The sequence below is a fragment of the Physeter macrocephalus genome, chromosome 12 (genome assembly GCF_002837175.3).
Source record: "Physeter macrocephalus isolate SW-GA chromosome 12, ASM283717v5, whole genome shotgun sequence".
Classification (NCBI taxonomy): Eukaryota; Metazoa; Chordata; class Mammalia; order Artiodactyla; family Physeteridae; genus Physeter; species Physeter macrocephalus.
In genome coordinates, this window is record NC_041225.1 from 50,061,506 (window position 1) to 50,085,589 (window position 24,084).

The 24,084-nt window shown below is 36.5% G+C and overlaps 1 protein-coding gene and 1 non-coding gene across 4 annotated transcripts in view; one reads left to right on the forward strand and one right to left on the reverse strand.

Annotated features, from left to right (window-relative positions):
- Window positions 1–24,084, forward strand: part of SLC30A6 (solute carrier family 30 member 6) — a 70,023-nt gene that overhangs the window by 11,966 nt on the left and 33,973 nt on the right. Inside the window, exons 5-13 of one of the 3 annotated variants that reach the window (XM_007102466.4) lie at window positions 1,632–1,697; window positions 8,327–8,407; window positions 8,886–8,921; window positions 9,643–9,737; window positions 11,977–12,025; window positions 12,334–12,453; window positions 14,914–15,016; window positions 16,218–16,265; window positions 17,333–17,401. In XM_007102466.4, coding sequence (XP_007102528.2) covers window positions 1,632–1,697; window positions 8,327–8,407; window positions 8,886–8,921; window positions 9,643–9,737; window positions 11,977–12,025; window positions 12,334–12,453; window positions 14,914–15,016; window positions 16,218–16,265; window positions 17,333–17,401 — 667 coding nt within the window. Of the gene's footprint in view, window positions 1–1,631; window positions 1,698–3,994; window positions 4,070–8,326; window positions 8,408–8,885; window positions 8,922–9,642; window positions 9,738–11,976; window positions 12,026–12,333; window positions 12,454–14,913; window positions 15,017–16,217; window positions 16,266–17,332; window positions 17,402–24,084 lie in introns of those variants that run through there. The other 2 variants (XM_024118913.3, XR_008618873.1) reach the window with 2 other exon arrangements.
- TRNAR-UCU (transfer RNA arginine (anticodon UCU)) lies at window positions 21,090–21,162 on the reverse strand. The gene has a single exon. It is a non-coding gene; the product is annotated as a tRNA-Arg (tRNA).

Sequence of the window (24,084 nt, forward strand, 5' to 3'; positions counted from 1 at the left end):
ACGGGCCCAGCCGCTCCGCAGCATGCGGGATCCCCCCAGACCGGGGCGCGAACCCGGATTCCCTGCATCGGCAGGCGGACGCGCAACCACTGCGCCACCAGGGAAGCCCCTGGGGGGCTACTCTTTGTTGTAGTGCGTGGGCTCTCATCGCAGTGGCTTTTCTTGTTGCAGAGCACAGGCTCTAGGTGCGCAGGCTTCAGTAGTTGTGGAATGCGGGCTCAGTAGTTGTGACTTGCGGGCTCTAGCGGGCTTTAGAGCACAGGCTCAGTAGTTGTGGCACATGGGCATAGTTGCTCCATGGCATGTGGGATCTTCCTGGACCAGGGCTCGAGCCCGTGTCCCCTGCATTGGCAGGCGGATTCTTAACCACTGCGCCACCAGGAAAGTCCCCTCCTTAATGTTTTGAAGCTAATAAGGAATTTGTTATCAACTATATATACTTCATTTGAAAAACAGAAAAGAGACCTCCAGAAGGCTTCCCCAGTGTTTTACTCCTGACCTTGATTGGTGGTTAAATGGGTGTTTTTTTTTCTATTTGTTAAAATGTACATATGTGCTTTATGCACATTTCTGTGCAAATGTCCTATTTTGAATAAAACAATAAAATTAAACTAAAAAAAAGTTGGTTGCACTGAATTTATGAAGTTTTCTTTACTTAAAGGAAAGTTATCTGTGAAATAAGTAGAATTATCAACGTGGACCATATGTACAAATAATAATTAGAAGATATGCTGGAAGGAAATACCCCATTTATATAGCAACAGAAAAGATAATACCCAGACTTTAGGTCAGGTGCCTACCTGTAGATGAGTCAGCTGTCACCAGGGAGCAGGAACACGTAAGAACATACTAGTTCCCACTGTAATCATGTGTATGGGAAAAGAAATGAGGGATATTAGTAACTGCAAAGTATATATGTAATTGTGAGCTAGAGAGATGACCTATTGGCTCCTGCTTTGGGGACCTTTCATATTTCCAAAAAAAGGTTGCAGAATGCTTAGACCATATGTCTCCAAGATCCGTGCCATAGAAGTATGTTATAGGGATGTCTTTTTCATCAGTCATATAACTAAATCTTCTTGATTGGTCTAAAACAGATAGTTATTACCTGAATTTCACACTGTAGTAAGTTGTTTTAGAGTGAATCTCCACTATACTTAGAAAGTAAACATAACTTTATCCCATCTAGAATGTTGTCAAGGTGTTATTAATATTTAGTTTAACTTTTAACAGAGATTAAATAAAGTTTATCAAAGTTAAAATGTATTGTATATGCCTAGAATCAAGTAAATTACACTTATTATTACTGTGTCATTTTTTGCAGGCTTAGTTATGGAAACCATTTAGGGCAGATAACTTTCTGAGTAGAGAAATTATGGGCTTAGGTTCTATTAGTTCTATTATTAGTGTCTTAATGGTATATCATAACTTCTTTCAGTTTCTCCCCATGTTAAAACTCACATTAGGGTGCTTATTGTGATTAGATTATAAATTATTAGAATAACTTGCTATTAGTTTAGTCTGCAAACACTATTAACTTTTAGCAACTTAGGTATTCTGAAAGCTAAATTTTTTTCTGTAAATCCTCTAGTTCTAGTTCTAATGCTAAATTTATTTTTCTTTTTACTTAGTTTAATGACATGTTTAATAAGTTACTGGGTAATGATGAGGAAACCTAGCCCTGCCTATTCATTTGGGTAAGTTCAAATTATTTTATTTTCTGCTAACTTATTGCTATTAAAGTAGTAGTTATACCAGGCAGTAAAGAGCTAGCTAGAGTACTTGTAGAAAAATGCTGCCTGTTTAGTGGAATAGTAATCAGACAGAGAAAGTAGATAAAAAAGCATCTTCCAAGAGGATTCTAGATAAGGAACATGAATGTTTAAATTTAAATAATATTAAAGTAAAATGTTCACATTCGTTTTTTTTCTATTTTATAAAACAAATCTTACATAAAATGTTCATTTTAAGTTCTTTAATATTTTGGTAATCTCTTATTTCAGTTAGAGAAAGTACAAAGGATTTTCATGTATGCATCTTCTAGATGTTAAAGTAAGTGGGATATAGTTTAACATTAATGCAGCAGTAGAGATGTATTTTTATCTTAAGACTGGATTTGTGACAGCAATGAACTGACAATTTTTTAAATATATATATATATATTTATTTATTTATTTATTTATTTATTTATTTATTTATTTTTAGCTGCACTGGGTCTTCATTGCTGTGCATGGTCTTTCTGTAGTTGCGGCAAGCGGGGGCTACCCTTTTTTTTTTTTTTTTTTTTTTGTGGTATGCTGGCCTCCCTCTGCTGTGGCCTCTCCCGTTGCGGAGCACAGGCTCCGGACGCGCAGGCTTAGCGGCCATGGCTCACGGGCCCAGCCGCTCCGCAGCATGCGGGATCCCCCCAGACCGGGGCGCGAACCCGGATTCCCTGCATCGGCAGGCGGACGCGCAACCACTGCGCCACCAGGGAAGCCCCTGGGGGGCTACTCTTTGTTGTAGTGCGTGGGCTCTCATCGCAGTGGCTTTTCTTGTTGCAGAGCACAGGCTCTAGGTGCGCAGGCTTCAGTAGTTGTGGAATGCGGGCTCAGTAGTTGTGGCTTGCGGGCTGTAGCGGGCTTTAGAGCACAGGCTCAGTAGTTGTGGCACATGGGCATAGTTGCTCCATGGCATGTGGGATCTTCCTGGACCAGGGCTCGAGCCCGTGTCCCCTGCATTGGCAGGCGGATTCTTAACCACTGCGCCACCAGGAAAGTCCCCTCCTTAATGTTTTGAAGCTAATAAGGAATTTGTTATCAACTATATATACTTCATTTGAAAAACAGAAAAGAGACCTCCAGAAGGCTTCCCCAGTGTTTTACTCCTGACCTTGATTGGTGGTTAAATGGGTGTTTTTTTTTCTATTTGTTAAAATGTACATATGTGCTTTATGCACATTTCTGTGCAAATGTCCTATTTTGAATAAAACAATAAAATTAAACTAAAAAAAAGTTGGTTGCACTGAATTTATGAAGTTTTCTTTACTTAAAGGAAAGTTATCTGTGAAATAAGTAGAATTATCAACGTGGACCATATGTACAAATAATAATTAGAAGATATGCTGGAAGGAAATACCCCATTTATATAGCAACAGAAAAGATAATACCCAGACTTTAGGTCAGGTGCCTACCTGTAGATGAGTCAGCTGTCACCAGGGAGCAGGAACACGTAAGAACATACTAGTTCCCACTGTAATCATGTGTATGGGAAAAGAAATGAGGGATATTAGTAACTGCAAAGTATATATGTAATTGTGAGCTAGAGAGATGACCTATTGGCTCCTGCTTTGGGGACCTTTCATATTTCCAAAAAAAGGTTGCAGAATGCTTAGACCATATGTCTCCAAGATCCGTGCCATAGAAGTATGTTATAGGGATGTCTTTTTCATCAGTCATATAACTAAATCTTCTTGATTGGTCTAAAACAGATAGTTATTACCTGAATTTCACACTGTAGTAAGTTGTTTTAGAGTGAATCTCCACTATACTTAGAAAGTAAACATAACTTTATCCCATCTAGAATGTTGTCAAGGTGTTATTAATATTTAGTTTAACTTTTAACAGAGATTAAATAAAGTTTATCAAAGTTAAAATGTATTGTATATGCCTAGAATCAAGTAAATTACACTTATTATTACTGTGTCATTTTTTGCAGGCTTAGTTATGGAAACCATTTAGGGCAGATAACTTTCTGAGTAGAGAAATTATGGGCTTAGGTTCTATTAGTTCTATTATTAGTGTCTTAATGGTATATCATAACTTCTTTCAGTTTCTCCCCATGTTAAAACTCACATTAGGGTGCTTATTGTGATTAGATTATAAATTATTAGAATAACTTGCTATTAGTTTAGTCTGCAAACACTATTAACTTTTAGCAACTTAGGTATTCTGAAAGCTAAATTTTTTTCTGTAAATCCTCTAGTTCTAGTTCTAATGCTAAATTTATTTTTCTTTTTACTTAGTTTAATGACATGTTTAATAAGTTACTGGGTAATGATGAGGAAACCTAGCCCTGCCTATTCATTTGGGTAAGTTCAAATTATTTTATTTTCTGCTAACTTATTGCTATTAAAGTAGTAGTTATACCAGGCAGTAAAGAGCTAGCTAGAGTACTTGTAGAAAAATGCTGCCTGTTTAGTGGAATAGTAATCAGACAGAGAAAGTAGATAAAAAAGCATCTTCCAAGAGGATTCTAGATAAGGAACATGAATGTTTAAATTTAAATAATATTAAAGTAAAATGTTCACATTCGTTTTTTTTCTATTTTATAAAACAAATCTTACATAAAATGTTCATTTTAAGTTCTTTAATATTTTGGTAATCTCTTATTTCAGTTAGAGAAAGTACAAAGGATTTTCATGTATGCATCTTCTAGATGTTAAAGTAAGTGGGATATAGTTTAACATTAATGCAGCAGTAGAGATGTATTTTTATCTTAAGACTGGATTTGTGACAGCAATGAACTGACAAAGATTTTGAGATTTCTGTTTCTAGAGTTTAGAAATTACTGAAAGTTAGAAAATAATCTTTTATATGAGAGGATTTTAAAAAATATGTTAGAAAAAAATGAGTTCTTTTCAGATTCAAGGAAACAACTTGAAAGAAGAATTTAACTTTGGTGAAGAAACTCTTGGACCAAACTTACCTTTCTTCTCCACCATACCATTTATTGGGATTATATTCTTTTGAACAAAATCAGGTTTTATTTACTTAAATAATGGACAAAGTAAACATGAAATTTTAGTACAAAATGAAGATATTTATAAGTGTCACTGAAATTTGATAGAGTTGGATTGATATGATAATCATGTGTAAAGGCTTTTGGTTGTAAGTGACAGAAATCCAACTCAAACTAGTTTGGGGGAAAAATGTTAATTTACATAACCAAAGTGTGGGAAGACTGAGGTAAACTGGTATAGGGACTAGAACACTCAGGACATTGTCTTTCTCTTACCTCAAAAGGCCTGCTTTTCTCTGCATGTCAGGTTCAGTTTCTCAGACCACTTTTCTCTACTATCCTGGAATGATAACTTCTAGCAAGACTTTGAACCTTCTCACCTTCATCCTTGAGACGAAAGGATTCCCCAGCTCTAGTTCAGAAAATAGTGAGAAAGAACTATTGGTTGGTCCACCTTGGTATAGATGTTAGTCTTTAGATCAGCTACTGTGGCCAGGAGACAAGGTCACATAAGGACAAGACAGCTCCCATTTTGGCCTAGTTGCTTAGAGTGAATAGGAAAAGAGGGAGCAATCAAATATAATTGCAGTCAGTCACATAGCTTGAAGTATCATCTATATTTAATAATTCCAAAATTCAGTTCTCCAGCACTGAGATTTATCTCATGTCATGTTACCTTCGTGCCAGGTTCACATGGATGTCTAATTCATGTCTTAAATTCAAGCTAGGATTCTTGTTTTCTTCCCCCAAAATCTGTTCCTCTGTAGTTTTTCGCATCTTAGCAAATACACCACCACTCAGTTGCTCAAGCAAAATCCTTGATTATTCTCTCATCACCCACATTTATCCATGAGCAGGTTATGTCAAGATAACTTACGAACACATCCAGAATCTGTCCTCGCCCCCGTTTCTATCTCCACTACTACCGTCCTAACCAAACTACCTTCATTTCTTGCCTTAACCAATGTCTTGCATCCTAACTGGTCCCCATGCTTCTGCTTTTACCCCCCTTCAGTCCATTCTCCATATAGCAACTAGTGTTTTTTTGGTTTTTTTCTTCAGTTTTTTTTTTTAAGCCTAAATCATGCTATCATTCTACTTCTTAAAACCATCCAGTTGTTTCCTGTCATACTTAGAATAAAATCCTGACTCCTTTCCTCTTTTACGAAGGCCTTATGTGATTTAGACCCAGCCTACTTCTTTTCAAGTTACCACTCTCATGCCCTCTATACCACACTGTCTTTCTTTCTGTAATTTGAACACAACTTATTCCAGCTTTAGGGTCTTTCTACAAACTATTCTATCTCCTGGAAATGCTCTGCACTTGATTCTTTCGAGATAAGCCCCGTTTTGTTATTCCAATCTTAATGTCACTAAATGCTAATGTCATTAAGTGACTGGGCCCAATCTAAAATGGATTCTAAAATAGATCACCTAGTTAGCTTCTTGTCACATCAGACTGCTATAATTCTCTGTATAGAACTTATCAGAACTTATAAATTAATTTTTTAAAAATTTATTTATTTAATTAATTTATTTTTGGCTGTGTTGGGTCTTTGTTGCTGCGCGCGGGTTTTCTCTAGTTGCGGTGAGTGGGAGCTACTCTTCGTTGCGGTGTGTGGGCTTCTCATTGCGGTGGCTTCTCTTGTTGTGGAGCACGGGCTCTAAGCACACGGGCTTCAGTAGTTGTGGCTTGCGGGCTCTAGAGCACAGGCTCAGTAGTTGTGGTGTTCGGACTTGGTTGTCCCGCGGTATGCGGGATCTTCCCAGACCAGGGCTCAAACCTGTGTCTCCTGCATTGGCAGGCGGATTCTTAACCACTGCGCCACCAGGGAAGCCCCTCTTATAAATCTTTTACCAGTGTTCAGCACCCAGTGCACTGGCATGGCTGTTCTGGAGAGATGTCCGGACCGGGGCACGAGCCCGTGTCCCCTGCATTGGCAGGCGGACTCTCAACCACTGCGCCACCAGGGAAGCCCTGCAGGCGGATTCTTAACCACTGCGCCACCAGGGAAGCCCTGGAATTGATTTTTGTGTATGGGTTGAGGTAAAGGTCAAGGCACATTTGTTTCTGTATAGCTATTCAATTTGAGAAAACATTATTTATTGAAAAAAAATTTATTCTTTATTGCTTTTATGTGCTACTTTTTTATTAATCAAGTGACTGTGTATGTGTTTGTCTGTTTCTGGATTCTCTTTTCTATTTGGTAGATTTGTCTATCCTTGAATTAATTCCATACTGTGTCAATTACTGTAGTTTTGAAATCTTGGTTATCTGGTAGTGTAAATCTTCCAGCTTTGTTCTTTTTCAGATTGTCTTTGCTTTCCTCCACCATTTGCATTTCTATACACACTTTAGTATCAACTTATCAGTTACCACAAATAATGTTGCTGCATTTGCATACCGTTTTTTTCATACTCTCCTATAACCCACTTTTTTTCATTTTCATCCTTCCATGTCAGTAAATACATTTCTCTTATATTTGTAATAATGTGTAATGGTCTGTTTTTGATTCCAGCATTTTTCTATTACAAACAGCAATGTGATAAACGTCCTTTATTATTTTATTATCTCCTGAATATTCTGAATTCTGTACCACCTGGAATTAAATCAACTCATTTGAGGGAAAAAAACAACTAATGTGATGAACATCGTTAATTATTTTATTATTGTTTCTGAAGATAATTATTTCCTTGAGAAATTTTTTTTTTTTTTTTTTTTTTTTGCGTTATGCGGGCCTCTCACTGCTGTGGCCTCCCCCGCCGTGGAGCACAGGCTCCAGACGCGCAGGCTCCACGGCATGTGGGATCTTCCCGGACCGGGGCACGAACCCGTGTGCCCTGCATCGGCAGGCGGGCCCCCAACCACTGTGCCACCAGGGAAGCCCCTCCTTGAGAAATTTTAAGCATATATACTTAACAGGTATTGAATGCCATTAAACTATGTGCAGTGGGAGAAACTAAGATAAATAAGACAACAGCCCGTGGCCTCCAGCTGATAGCTTAGGGATTATAAGACATATTCAATTAATTGCAATTGTATGTAGATAGGAGAGGCAGTGTAGTAGTGGTTAAAATCATGAACTCTAGAGCCAGAGTGTCTTGAGTTTGAAAACCTGACTCCTTCACTTGCAAGCCGTATGACTCTAAACAGTTACTTTTCCTCTTTGGGGTTCAGGTTCCTTATCTCTTTTTTTTTTTAAAAAGTGGATTGGGCTTCCCTGGTGGCGCAGTGGTTGAGAGTCCGCCTGCCGATGCAGGGGACACGGGTTCGATAAACTAACCCTCATAAGGATTTAGATGAGGTAATATGTTAAACACTTCGACCAGTGTCTGACACAAGATGGGTCAATTAAGTGCTAGCTGTTATTATAATAATGGTTATTTCTAGAAAATAAAAGCCCTAAGGAGTATATGTTGTACAAATAGGCACTCTTTTTAAAATCTGTGATGTTCATTGTTTATTGTCATTCTAGAAACTGTAGTCTTTTTTAACAACGTTTGGATTATAGTAGGCACATGTATAGTGAGTGAATGAATGTGTTCTAGAGATACTAGTTTGTGAATTGAAAGGATTAGGCTGATTTAATTAATTTTCCTATTTCAGATTTGAAAGATTAGAAGTCCTGGCTGTATTTGCGTCCACAGTCTTGGCACAATTGGGAGCTCTGTTTATATTAAAAGAAAGGTACATTTGTATACAATGTTACTGTCACTGCAAATTCTACCTATGCCACCTTTGGGAATATGAAAGAATCCAGTGAGACACATCTGGTTGGAAGGGTATACAAATAAAATGAGCAGTGCTGGAGTTTTGATAGTACAATTCCTTCATGTTTCAGACTTTTCTCCCTTCTTTTCACCTTTCTTTTATTACCTTCTTTGATGCTACTAAATTTATTCATAGGTGTGAATGAAAGGAAAGGTTTCACACAGACATGTTTTAATGCTTAGTACAAACCCATTGAAACAGGTTTGGTAGAGAAAGATTGAATTACACCTTGAGGATAATTTGTGGGTCTGCTTGTCTCATCACTACTAATAATCAACAGTTGGTTATCATATTAAAAAGTTTTGTGAATTTATTAGATTAATTATATATTTAATAAAGTCTTATAATTTTATAATTTGTAGGACTTATTTAATACATTATTTCCTTCTTTTAGTGCAGAACGCTTTTTGGAGCAGCCTGAGATACACACGTGAGATTCTGCTTTTGACACAACATATAATTAACTATTGAGTTTGATTCCCAGTTATTAATTGATATGTTATTAAATAGTGCTTACTTTGGCCAATATCAGAGTTCAGAGTGTGGTAATATATATTTCATTGATATTTCACAAGCAAAATCCCCAAATCCCAAGACTTCCTCTTTTCACCCTTAACTGTTCCCAAGCCCTTAAACTTTTATGCTGAACAGGAAGGCCTTTCTACACTGATTTTGGGTCCCTCAGTATTTCTAGGCCCAGGTCAATATCCTAAGCCAACCCCCTCTGGTCTTCTGTAATTTAAGATTGGCTCCTCCAAGTCTTTTAGTAGCAGCTATAGAAAAGATGGAATTGCTATTATTTACAACACAGTGGCCAACTATGTGGACTTTACCTATTCTGATCAGTTTAATTCAGGACAGTCTGACCCGGCCAGTGGACTGTAAACCAAATACCATTAGCATTTCTAAAAATTTATAACAGCAATTACCTGTAAGAAGATACTGTTAATGATAAGAGTCTTTTTTTTTTTTTTTTTTTGTCCTGTGTAAGATGGAGCAACAGTAGACAGGACATTGGTCATTCTGGCTCTGCAAATACTAAACCATTGAAGCAGACCACTCTGCCTTCCCATCTCTTAGTCTCTCTACATGCTGAAATTACGTTTTGACATTACCAAGAAAAAAATAATCATGAATGTTGTTTTTTTCAGGGGAAGATTATTAGTTGGTACTTTTGTGGCTCTTTCTTTCAACCTGTTCACAATGCTTTCTATTCGGAATAAACCTTTTGCTTATGTCTCTGAAGGTATGTTTTTATTTACCATTAATAAAAAACCAATTATCTCTCATAAAAACAGGTCTTTTGTTTGTTTCATTAATTCATAGATCAGTGAGAAAATATATCCTGAAGAGAAGAGAGGACTACCCCAAAGGTTCTAAAGTCTTTCTCTGAGCAAAAAATTATGAAACGGAATCTAATTATTACAAGCTTTAAAATAACATATTACTTAAAAACAGGCAAAACTGACTTATGTATTAAATTACATGCAATAAAAAATTACATTTACCAAATAACATGAATGAGATTTTACATGTATAACGTACCTAAAAAAAGTTTATTGCAAGCATTTTAGAAGCATCAATGTACATAGACTACTTGATATGCCCATTGCAAATAATTGTATTTTGTTAATTACATAAGTTCCCAGGAACTTCTCTTGGGCAATGGTGGGTAGGCATATATTTGAAAGTAGCAAAACTTTATTCCTTTTGATATATTCTTTTATTTTCAAGTCTTTAAAAATTCAGATAGACTTTTCACTCCAGTGGTCTAAATTATTGGTATTTTTCAATAATTTCAGTGTTTTGGAATCCCACTAACCTACAAAGGGTTAACCACTGATGGATGGAGAGGTGAGGTAAAAACAAAAGTGGGCTGCGTACACAGACCCACACACCTGTATTTTGAAGCAAAAATAGATGAGGGTCTTTTTAGGTCTCACTGACTTGAATAGCAAGATAACCAAGGAAAGAAAGCTTTCTGAAATACCCATTCAGGTTTAAACAACTTCCTGAGTGTTACAAAGTATGAGTTGTATTTGTATGAGTTAGAGTTTAAGAATTACTGCATGAACTAGAAAATTAAATAATGATATTTGTGATGACCAGAATTTTTTAGAAAAAACTTTATTAGAATAGTATAATGCTCATTCTAGAAATTCTAAGAAGGTACAGAGGTTTAGAAACTGTATCTGTGAAGATCAGAAAGATACAAGAAGGAAACAGTATTGATAATCTCATGACCCAGAGATAACATCTGTTAACATTTCTATTTTGTTCCTTTAATTTTTTTTCTATGCACATGTATATTTTTTTTTACATATTTAGAATTGTATCAATTAACAATTGTATGTTTAGCTTTTTTCAGTTAACATGTCTTGAGTATTGCCTGTCATTAAATACTCTGAAAAAATGATTTTTGAAGGCTGCATAATATTTTGTCATGAATATTTTTAAAGTCTATTGTTATATAGAATAATATATAACCTTTTACAAATAATGCTATAACCACCCTTTTTTGTACCAGATTTCTTGTATGCATTTCCACTTCTTCTTCCCAAAGAAGATATTATAAATGGGTTAAAAATACACTATTTTTAAAATCTTTGATATATATTGCCAAATTTATTTCTAGAAAGATCATCTAGTTTGTATTTTTATTAGCTGGAAATGAAAGTTCACAGAAACATCAAAATTTATTATACAACATTAGTTGAAGTTTAAGTGGAAAATAATATTGAGCACTTTCTATCTGCCAGGCACTGTGATAAACGCTTTACATAGAACCCATTTAATTCTTCCTATAACCATAGGTAAATCATTTTATTGATATTATCCCCATTTTACACTGAGGCCCTGAGAGATTGTCACTTGTCTCAGGCTACACATCTAGTTAAGGGCAGAGCTGGGCTTGAAGCCAGGTATTCTGGCATCAGAGTCTGCTCTTAAACTGCTGTACCAGGCTGCTTTTTATATGGCTTGCCGATCTTTTTTACATCATGGTACACATAAAAAAATGAGAATTTCTGTAGCACCCTGGGATAAATGTAAGAGGATGCTTGAGCCTGGAGGCTACTTGTCCAGGGACAGTAACTGACAGGCGTCTGCATGTAGCCAGATTCCCACCTGGCCTTTCTGAGAGCTGAGCGAGTTAGTAATCGATGTACCTGCAACCCATTCTCAGCACACTGGTTAGGAAGCTTTGCTTTACACTATAATAAGCCTTTAAAACTTCAAATTAATAGTAGCAATGAAATACGTTAAGTTCACTTTTTCCTTCAGGTCAGCTGTATATTGCAGTTGAAACTGCTTTTCATTTAGTATCCTAAAGGCATAAAAGAGAAAAAAGTTCTAGATTTGAGGAATAACGTGATCTTTTGTAATGTTATACAGTCATGACCGAACTTACTTTTTAAATTTAAGAATCAAGTATTTTTGGTAATGGTTTATTCTATATACATAATTTAAGTATTTTCTTTTTAAAGCTGCTAGTACGAGTTGGCTTCAAGAGCATGTTGCAGATCTTAGTCGAAGGTAAGATGTTATGGGATTTCATGATATACATAACATTAAAGGAATGCCCAAGAAATGCATCTGTCTCAGCATTATTATTGCTGAGGTTACTACATGAATCTCACAGATCAGCTTCTTATTCTCCCTTTACTTTTTCTTACTTTTTAATTGGTGATACAAAAGAGACCTTTACGAGTGACAGTTTTGTTCCCAAATTCTCTTTCTTTAAAAGATATATGATACTAAAATACAAGTCATCTTTTATACGACTTTCATCAGTATTACGTAAGTTCTACTAATGAATACTCTTTTTCTTTGTTTTTTCATAGCTTGTGTGGAATTATTCCAGGACTTAGCAGTATCTTCCTTCCCCGAATGAATCCATTTGTTTTGATTGATCTTGCTGGAGCATTTGCTCTTTGTATTACTTATATGCTAATTGAAATTAAGTAAGTATTTTTTATCACTATCAAGTGTGTTTCAATTCCTGGGGCATCAGTAGGATGGCTGGGGATTAAGCTTATATCATGTTTGCTTGTGACCTGTGCAACTTTGGTCAAGTCTTGTCCTCAAGTGTCTTCATCTGAAAAATTGTGGGGGTTGGATTCAATAAGAAATTTTCACCACAGTCTATAATGCAGGCTGGAAAACTGTTTAAATTCCTTACTGCTGACCTGATGAGTGAAACTGAGAAGAGGAGGGTAAAAGAGAGATGAATCACAGCGACTGTTGCTGAGTGAGGGAAGAGAGGAAGTAGATGTGAATCAACTTTTAAAAAAGCAAGTCTATTAGGAAAGAGACTTTAGCAGCCTTAAGCTTAATTTTATGACGTGTTTTGGTGACTCCCTGCCGTTTTGCACACTCTCCTAGCATATCACATACAATTATGTTTTTATTTACTACCTCTATGGATTCCTACATTTTTGTTTCTAGGCCAGATCTCTACTGAATTCCAAAAAGCATATCTTCTGTTCATGTCCACCTCAACTGAACCTATTTCCCCCCGTCCCCAAAACTGCTTTTTCTTGTACTTTGTGTCTCAGTGAATGCTACTACTGTCTATTCCTTTGCATTCTGCTTTTAAATTGTGTTAAAACACACATAAAATAAAATTTACCATTTTAACCATTTCCAAGCATACAGTTCAGTACTTTCACAGGCATTTAGTGCATTCACTTTGTTGTGCAGTCATCATCACGATCCACCTCCAGAACTTTTTCATCTTCCCTAACTGAAACTGTACCCATTAAATAATTACTACCCATTCTACCTCCCCCCAGCCCCTGGCAACCACTATCCTACTTTCTGTCTCTGTGAATCTGACTACTCTAAGTACTTCATATAAATGAAATTATACATATTTGTCCTTTTGTGTCTGGCTTATTTCACTTAACATAATGCCCTCAAGGTCCATCCATGTCACAAATGGCAGGATTTCCTTCTTATGGCTGACTAATATTCCATTGTGTGTATATTTATGTATGTATATGCCACATTTTCTTTATCCATTTATCTGTCAACAGAAACGTAAGTTGTTTCCACGTCTTGGCTGTTGTAAACAATAGTCTTGTCACCTACTCTTGCTTAATCTTTCTTTTTAATATTATCTTTCCCTTCTTCCCATTCTTTTTCCTAAATTGAGGCCCTTATGATCATTTCCTTGGCCTAATTAGAATAGTCTTCTGATCTTACAATTTTTATTCTCACACATCTTTAGTTATCTGCTATTTTGCTACTGATGTGATCATTAAAAGTTGCAAATCGGAACATAATATTTTCCTGTTTCAAAATTCTCTTTTGTATACTTAAAAAAATTAAAAGTTGTTAACACAGTGAAGCTTCTACCAACCTTACTAGCCATCCGTCTGTCTATATATACTTAACTGTTGATAGTTTCATTGCTGCATCAGGGTTTTCATGCCCTTGCACATGCTGCTTTCACTGTCTACAGTATCTTGCTCCCATCATCTTGCTCATCTTGAAGGCTCAGCTCAAATGTCACTTCTTTTTTTTTTTTTTTCTTTTTTTGCCGCGCCTCGCAGCATGCAGAACGTCCCCAACCAGGGATCGATCCTGCACGCCCCTCAGTGGGAGCGCGGCGTCTTAACCACAGGACCACCAGGGAAAACCCTGTCGCCTCTTTTTATATTTAGCCTTTCTGCATCATCCCTACCCCAGTAGGCTTGCACTCACTCCTTTGTGCATCCATGATACCCTGTAGGACTTCTCCTTTGTACCCAAAGTCCTTTATTATATTTTTCACATGTATGTTTCCTGCCATTTCAAAGGCAGGATCTGTGTCTTTACTCATGTTTCTATTCCCAACATATGGGGAAAAAATGAAAAAGAGTACATGATCAGCTTTGTAACCATTGGCATTTTGGTCTGTCTTGTTAATAGAACAGTGAACTACTGATGAGATGTTGCACTTCAGTCACAATGTTGCTATAACAAATTCCTGGAGAATCTCACCTTGTGAAATTCCTGGGGAATTTGAAAAATTTTAATAGTAATTATTGGAGTTACTGTTTACAGCAAAATTGATAGAATCACTGATGAATTCTATTGGTCTTCCTGTATCAGAAATTACTAGTTAAAGGTTTTTATTTGTTGCAGCAAATAAATATATATGAAATATTTATAGTTGACAAGTAGATTGAAAATACATTGTGGGGAAATGCTCACATTATTTTTCTTCATCATCTCTCGTCACACTAATTAACATAATTATTAGTTATTTCCCCCTAAACTTTGGCAAGAAAGGATTCTGAAAACCTTTTATTTTCCTTTGAGATGCTCTCATTGCCAGTAGTGGCCAGCTGTGGTAAAACAGTCCTGTTGCTTTAGATAATTAAAGTTTGGTCCAGTGAAGCATATATTTAAGATTTAGAATTTTTTTTTCTTTTCAGTAATTATTTTGCTGTAGATACTGCATCAGCCATAGCCATTGCTCTGATGACATTTGGCACTATGTATCCCATGAGTGTGTACAGTGGGAAAGTATTACTCCAGGTAAGGGTCTTCTTTCAATATGCATGCTTAAAACTAGCTATGTTCTTTTACCAGATTATAAAACGATATGGGTTCTTCTTCCAGATGATGAAATTTTTAGCTACTGGAGGGCACTGTTGGAAATGAAGCCAAACAATAATCTTTGAAATTTGAATAGTAAGAACCAGATGGTACTTCCCTGGTGGCGCAGTGGTTAAGAATCTGCCTGCCAGTGCAGGGGATATGGGTTCGAGCCCTGGTCCGGGAAGATCCCTCATGCCACGGAGCAGCTAAGCCTGTGCGCCACAACTGTTGAGCCTGCACTCTAGAGCCTGTGCTCTGCGACAAGGGAAGCCACTGCAGTGAGAAGCCCTCGCACCGAAATGAAGAGTAGCTACTGCTCGCTGCAACTAGAGAAAGCCCACACGCAGCAACAAAGACCCAGCTCAGCCAAAAATAAATAAATAAATAAATTTATTTTTTAAAAAAAGAACCAGATGAAGTTCTATTGATGCACAAAATAGGCACAGATCTTCATGTAGTTGTCAGACAAAAGCATAAATGAAAAAATTTTGCCTCTAATAATGTTTCAAGTGAAAACAATATTACTTCAAATCTTTTTTAGATATTCATTTTCCCCTAATAAATGTGCTTTGGCTATTGTATAATCTGGTTATGATTGTTTTCTTATTTTCTATTCTTGAATTAGTGAGACTTTTAAATTTAAAATGAGAAATCACTACTTATTGAAACAATAGGAACACCTATAGACAAGCACCTGAATAGAAAGGTAGTTTCCCAGGACTAGATGAATGTGTAAGCACTGCTTTTCCTTCTGTCTTTCCCTCATGCCTTTTCTAAAACTTATGGGTTGTATCTCCCTCTTCAGAAGCAGTAATAACAATAAGATTAGTTTTATAGTGCTATGCCTTATACAAAATTTTACTTTCTTAAAGATTATTTTGTTGATTATTTGGTTCTTTAAGGCTTATTTGGTTCTAGAGATAGCAGCTTTTTTGCAATATAAGAAATAAGCGTGGGCTGATTCCCGATGCTGCTTTATTAGTGGGTCAATTAAAGCCTTTCTTCCCTAAATCATGATAGGGCACATGTGAAACAAAGCAAAGGCTGGTGTAAAACCCAATTTTTTTAGTGTCAGGACTACGGTTGCAAAAGTTTTTTCTCTCTCTAGATTCATATTTTATTTTATTTTTTTCCCCAGACAACACCACCCCATGTTATTGGTCAGTTGGACAAACTTATCAGAGAGGTAAGATGGAATAATAAGTAAAATCATTTTAATTTATAATTAGAGAATGCAAAGAGTGGGTACAAATAATTTCAACTCTTTCTAGAATTTTATTTTAGGGAGGTTTTTGTTCTTTACAATGATACAGTAGGAGACATAACATGTGACAAAAATAGAACAATTTGATGAATTGCGCAGTCTGGAAGCCAGATTCACTTGAAATATTGGGTTGGCCAGAAAGTTCATTTGAATTTTTCCATAAGATGTTATGAAAAACCCAAATGACCTTTTTGGCCAGCCCAATAAATGTAGACGGTAATGGTCTAAAGACCACACTATTTGCTATATAAATGCTGTGATTTTTATGATTTTGTATTCAAACATAGGATTTTGATTAAGTCAGAGGCCACCTTTACATGGTGATTGCTTCAGCACCTAATATCTTGCTCTGTAGGTTTAGATTTTGTATCGTTATAAAATTCCAGCTGTTAACTAATGAAGGAATAAGATAATCAAATTATTTGGATGGTGAGAGTGTTTTAAACTACTGGTTGTCAGTATCACAGAGGCCACTTCGATCAATATAGCTGGCCGCTTGCTTCAGCTAGTGGGGTCTGTGCCACGGTGTCAATGGGCCACACACTGTATATCTGGCCTTGGAATTGCCTTTTGGCCCACATCCAAATAACATCCTATATTGTACAGAGATGTGTTAAAAGGGAATCCGGAGAAAGAAATGATTGAGAAGACAAAGAAATTCTGATACCACAAGTGCTGGATATAAATATATACTATACTAATAAGATGAAAAGAACTACACACTGTTGAACAAGGTGTGAATGAGGGAAGTAAAGACCTGATTCTTGAGGGATTGTTGCAGAGAAGAAACTGGAAAAGAAGGCCCTGGCTCAGTATTGAACAAGCAGAAATGGTATCTGGAGTGAATGGTCTGGGACTTCTCTTGGCTAATAAGTGTCTTCAGGCAGGGTTTGGCCATGTCATTTCTAGGCTTACAGCAAATCCATAATGTGACTGAATTTTGTTGGATATGTCAAGTACAAAAGCCCTATTCCTGTGTTTTTGATTAGGTATCTACCTTGGATGGAGTTTTGGAAGTCCGAAATGAGCATTTTTGGACCCTAGGTTTTGGATCATTGGTATGCTTTCTATATATTACTTTAGTTTAAACATAGTTTAAAACATAGTTATAAAACAAAGTTTATAAACATAGTTTATACTTTTTAAAACTGAAAAAAGTATTTCTTTAAAATTTTTGTAGATCCTTTGATTCCCATTTCTGCTCAAAAAGTAAAAAATGTAGATGGATTTAGTAACCTAATTGAGATTAAGGAATGTTTTTCTTCATTCATTTTTTTCCTTTCAAACTAAATGATCTCAATACTGGGCTGTCCAAAAAAGAAAAATCCATAGTCATACATTCCTAAATACAAAAATGTTGCAAAAGTAAAGTGTGCAATTATTTTCTTTTTATTACCATTCTAATTTTGGAGATTTTTGCTGAATATGTTAAAGAGTTATAATAACAGCTGCTTCAGCATAAAATTCCGTGTTTTCTAGTCCAATTTAGACCTCATTACCAAAGAGATTTTGTTATGGCATGATTTTATTCCTGTGTCAGGAATGATGAGGAAAATACAGGAAAGTACCCAGAAAAAAAAAATTTAAACAACCATAATCCTATTGATGTTTTGGTATTAATACTTGTATACTTACTCTCTTTAGAAAATGAGGTCATGCTGTTTTATAATCTGCTCTTTTCACTTAATATATAATGAACAGTTTTCCATGTTATTAAATACTACTCTTCTACAATATCATTTAAAAAAAAAAAGGATTTGACTTTTGTAGCATAACACAGATTTCAGAGGTAGACAAATTAGGGTTGGTCCAAAAGCTCAATGATATCACTACTTTGCAGTCTTTAGTTTCAGGCTTATACTCTTTTAGCAGAAAATAGCTGCTTCATCTCTTCCTTCTCCTTCTCTTCCCCTCTCTAGTCATTTTGGATATCTAAAACTCATTCTCTAGTAAATTCTTCAGGAAAGGCCCTTGGGAACAATATTCCCTAAATTTTTGAATGTTGAAAACATTTGTGAACATTATACTTGAAAATCATTTAGCCGGATATAAAATCTTGAGCACATATTTTATTTCCTTGAGTTTCTTAAATATATTACTCCATTTTCCTCTGGCATAAAGCATTATGGTGATAAAGCCTGATGATACATAGTCTGATTGTTTTTTCACCTTTATATGTGACTTCATCTTTTTGCTTCTATGCCTAAAAGATTTTTTTAAATTAATTAATTTATTTTTTGGCTGCATTGGGTCTTCGTTGCTGCGTGCAGCCTTTCTCTAGTTGCGGCGAGTGGGGGCTTCTCTTGTTGCGGAGCACGGGCTCTAGGCGTGGGGGCTTCAGTAGTTGCAGCACATGGGCTCAGTAGTTGCAGCTCGAGGGCCCTAGAGCACGTGGGCTTCAGTAGTTGCAGAACGTGCGCTCAGTAGTTGCAGCTAGCGGGCTCTAGAGTGCAGGCTCAGTAGTTGTGGCACATGGGCTTAGTTGCTCTGCAGCATGTGGGATCTTCCCAGACCAGGGATCGAACCTGTGTCCCCTGCATTGGCAGGTGGATTCTTAACCACTGAGCCACCAGGGAAGTCCCTTGCAGTTCACTTTTTTTAAAAAAAAATATTTATTTATTTATTTGGTTGTGCCAGGTCTTAGTTGAGGCAAGCGAGCTCCTTAGTTTGGCTCGTGGGCTCCTTAGTTGCAGCACGCATGTGGGATCTAGTTCCCTGACCAGGGATTGAACCCAGGCCCTCCCTGCATTGGGAGCGTGGAGTCCTATCCACTGTGCCACCAGGGAAAGCCCCCTTACAGTTCACTTTTAATCATTCTTTTCATTGTATTGACAGTAACAAACTAGTAGACAAGTGTTTTATTTAGCTGGGTGGCTTATAAACACAATCATCTCTGCTGTTCAGAACTTGGCCATCCAACAGCTACACCAATGTGTTGCCTAATTAAGACAAAGGAAATTAATAAAACAAGCTTTTGAGCTGCCAGGAATAATTGTCACAAAAGCCATAGATTAATGCAAACACCATTATCATAGGACACTGTTCAAGGTCATACTTGGAAATGGTTTTCACTTATTTTATTTGCTTTGACTTCCATATCAGACTGAAAGAGGAGATACATTATCTTTTATAATTTTGTGTAGTGAAAACTGAGATTACCATCTCACAGTGGTAAAGGAAAGGGAGAAATCAAAGATGACTTGATTTGTAGACATGGCTTGTCTTACCTAAAAGTAATAAAATGGAAGTCAAATTCAAGCAGTAAGATATTTTCTTTATCTCATGATTAGCAATAACTCTCATATTAGTGCTCAAGCCATAGATTTAGACCCATTGTAACTAAGCCAACTATTTTGCTAATTTAGGTGCTGTTATAGTTTTTTCTTTTTTTGAAATCTGAGTTTATCTAAAAATCAACAATGTCTGCTATATATTTTATTTACTATATATTTTTGTTCTGTTTGTTGCTTGTTTTATTAGTATGTATTTTTATTTAAGTTTTTATTATACAAATATACCCCATTGTTAGAAAAATTAGAACTTATAATTAAGTGAAAAAGAACAAAAATCCTTAATAATTCTACCATCTAGAGATAAGTGCTGTCATTCTCTTTTCCCCCCAACATAGTGATTTGATATTTTTATAGATTATACACCATACTAAATTATAAAATATTGACTGTATTCCCTGTGCAGTACATTACATCCCTGTGACTTACACTTATTTTATAACTGTTAGTTTGTATCTCTTAGTAACCCTTCACCTATTTCGCCCCTTCCCTCACCCTTCTCTCCTCTGGTAACCATTAGTTCTCTGTATCTGTGAGTCTATTTTTGTTTTATTCTGTTTGTTCATTTGTTTTTCAGATTCCACATATAAGTGGAAACATACAGTATTTGTCTTTCTCCATCTGATTTATTTCACTAAGCATAATACCCTTCAGGTCCATCCAAGTTGTCGCAAATGGCAAGATTTCACTTTTTATGGCTGAGTAATATTCCACTCTACATGTATACCATGTCTGTATCCATTTATCTGTCATTGGGCACTTAGGTTGCTTCCCTATCTTGGCTAGTGTAAATAATGCCACTATGAACATTGGGGTGCATTTATCTTTTTGAATTAGTGTTTTCATTTTCTTCAGATAAATACCCAGGAGTGGAATTGTTGGATTGTATGGTACTTTCGTTTTTAATTTTTGAGGAACCTCTGTACAGTTTTCCGTAGTGGCTGTACCACTTTACATTCTCACCAGTGATGTACTGTGGTTCCCTTTTCTCCATATCTTTGCCAACACTTGTTATTTTTTCTCTTTTTGACAGTAGCCATTTTGATAGGTATGAGGTGAAATCTCATTGTGATTTTGATTTTCATTTCCCTGATGATGAGTGGTGTTGAGCGTCCTTTCATGTTCCTGTTGGCCTTTTGTATGTCTTCTTTGGAAAAATGCCTGTTCATGTCCTCTGCCTGCACCCCCACTTTTTTTTTAATTGGAGCGTAGTTCATTTACAATGTTGTGTTAGTTTCAGGTGTACAGCAAAGTGATTTAGTTATACATATACATACGTTCATTCTTTTTCATATTCTTTACCCATATAGGTTATTACAAAATATTGAGCAGAGTTCCCTGGGCTATACAGTGGGTGCTTGTTGGTTATCTGTTTTATATATAGTAGTGTGTGTTTGTTAATCCCAAGCCCTTTTTTTTTTTTCCTGGCCACACCATGCGGCATGTGGGATCTTAGTTCCCCCACCAGGGATCGAACCTGTGCCCCCTGCAGTAGAAGTACAGAGTCTTAACCATTGGACCACCAGGGAAGTCCCCCAAGGCCATTTTTTAATTGGGTTTTTTTATTTTTGATGTTGAATTATATGAGTTCTTTATGTCCTTATCAGACATATCATTTGCACATATCTTCTCCCACTCACTAGGTTGCCTTTTCATTTTATTGATGGTTTCCTTCACTGTGCAAAAGCTTCCTAGTTTGATTAGGTCCCGTTTGTTTATTTTTGCGTCTGTGGCCCTTGCCTGAGGAGGCAGATCAAAAAAATACTGAGAAGACTGATGTTAAAGACCTTACTCCCTGTGTTTTCTTCTAGGAGTTTTATGGTTTCAGGTGTTAAATTTCAGTCTTTGATCTGTTTTAAGTTTATTTGTGTATATGGTATGAGAAAATGTTCTAGTTTCATTCTTTTGCATGTAACTGTCCAGTTTTCCCAGCACTACTTATTGAAGGGACTGTCTTTTTCCCCATTGTGTTTTCTACCTCCTTTGTTGTCGATTAATTGACCATATGTGTGTGGGTTTATTTCCGGGCTCTCTGTTCTGTTCCATTGATCTATGTGTCTGTTTTTGTGCCAGTACTATACTGTTTTGATTACTGTAACTTTTATAATATAATTTGAAGTCAGGGAGCATAATACCTTTGTTCTTCCTTCTCAAGATTGCTTTGTCTATTTGGGGTCTTTTGTGGTTCCACATAAAGTTGGGGATTACTTGTTCTAGTTCTGTGAAAAATGCAATGGGTATTTTGATAGGGTTGCATTGAATCTGTAGATTGCTTTGTGTAGTATGGACATTTTTTTTTTTGTGTGTGGTACACGGGCCTCTCACTGTTGTGGCCTCTCCCATTGTGGAGCACAGGCTCCAGACGCGCAGGCTCAGTGGCCATGGCTCACGGGCCCAGCCACTCCGCGGCATGTGGGATCTTCCCGGACCGGGGCACGAACCCGTGTCCCCTGCATCGGCAGGCGGACTCTCAACCACTGTGCCACCAGGGAAGCCCAGTATGGACATTTTAACACTATTAATTCATCCAGTCCATGAACACAAACTATCTTTCCATTTATTGGTGTCATCTTATTTTCTTTCATTGGTGCCTTATAGAGTATGGGTCTTTTATTACCTCCTTGGTTAAATTTTTGTTTTCTTAATTAATTAATTTTATTTATTTTGGCTGTGTTGGGTCTTCGTTGCTGCGTGCGGGCTTTCTCTAGTTGCAGCGAGTGGGGGCTGCTCTTCGTTGTGGTGCTCAGGCTTCTCATTGCGGTGGCTCCTCTTGTTGTGGAGCACGGGCTCTAGGCACGCGGGCTTCAGTAGTTGTGGCTCGCGGGCTCTAGAGCGCAGGCTCAGTAGTTGTGGCTCACAGGCTTAGTTGCTCCACAGCATGTGGAATCTTCCTGGACCAAGTCTAGAGCCCGTGTCCCCTGCATTGGCAGGCAGATTCTTAACCACTGCACCACCGGGGAAGCCTTCTTTGGTTAAATTTATTCCTAGATATTTTATCCTTTTTGATTCAATTGTAAGTGGGATTTTCTTGATATTCCTTTTTGATAGTTCATTATAAGTATATAGAAATGCAACAGATTTCTATATATTAGTTTTATATCCTGAAACTTTACTGAATTCATGTATTAGTTCTAATAGTTTTTTGGTGGAGTCTTTAGGGTTTTCTATATATAGTATCATGTCTTCTGCAAATAGTGATAATTTTACTTCTTCCCTTCTAATTTGGATGCATCTTATTTCTTACTCCCCTCTGAATGTTGTGGCTAGGACTTCTAATACTATGTTAAATAGAAATGTCAAGAGTGGGCATCCTTGTCTTATTCCTGATCTTAGAGGAAAAGCTTTCAGCTTTTCATCATTGAGTATGATGTTAGCTGTGTGTTTGTCATAAATGGCCTTTATTATTTTGATATATGTTCCCTAAATACCAACTTTGTCGAGAGTTTTTATCATAAATGGATGTTGAATTTTGTCAAATGCTTTTTCTTCATCTATTGAGATGATCATGTGATATCATGCTTCATATTTTTCTGTGTGTGTTTTAATCAAACTATGATCATTGTTGTACCTGTTATTTTACTATCTTTTAAAGACAAAATGTATGATGAACATCAAGTTAATCAGCATACTTCTAACCATCATTGTAATGCCTGGTGCTCTCTATCCTAGTAACCTAGGCTAGAAACCTTGGGATCGTCTTTGATGACTTCATCTCCCTCATTCATTATATCCAGTTGAGAATTAAGATCTCCCATGGAATATCATGAATCCATCTGTCCCTCTCTGGTCCCACTATATCTGTCCTGTCTCTCAGCCTTCTTCATTTCTAACCTACACTGTTACAGTCATTTCCTAACTAATTAGCAATTATCCATAACTGTAATTTTTCTGAACACTAATTATTTTTCTTCTGTTTGATTGCTGCAACTAAAACTCTTTATTCATGGTTTTTAGAACCCCCTCCTAGCCTTTCTTTTTACCTTTATTACCTGACCTATCTTTCTTTCTTCTTTCTTTTCTTCCTTTCCTTATGTTTCCTCCTTTCCTCTTCCTTTTCTTCCTGTCTTTTCTTTCATTGTTTTTCTGCTCCCTGAAATATTGTACTTCTTTTTATATAATAATATTGCTTATTCTTGCCCAAACATGCCATGGGTTTTAATTACTGTTCCCTCAGCTTAGAATGCCTGTCTCTGCCTTCTGAAATTTCATTTGACCACCAACCCAGATCAAATGCCATCTTCTTTTGAAGTCTTCCTCAATTGAATTAATACCTGCCTTCTCTGCCCTTTCAGTGCATTTTCCATATACTTCATTTGTATTCTGCCTTGCGTTACAACATGTCTGCCTTCCTCCTACATGGATTTCTTTTTCTAATATTTTAAAAAGTCACATTTTATTTAGAGTCATAAATTATTTTATTAACTCTTTACCATTGGTAATTACTACTAAGT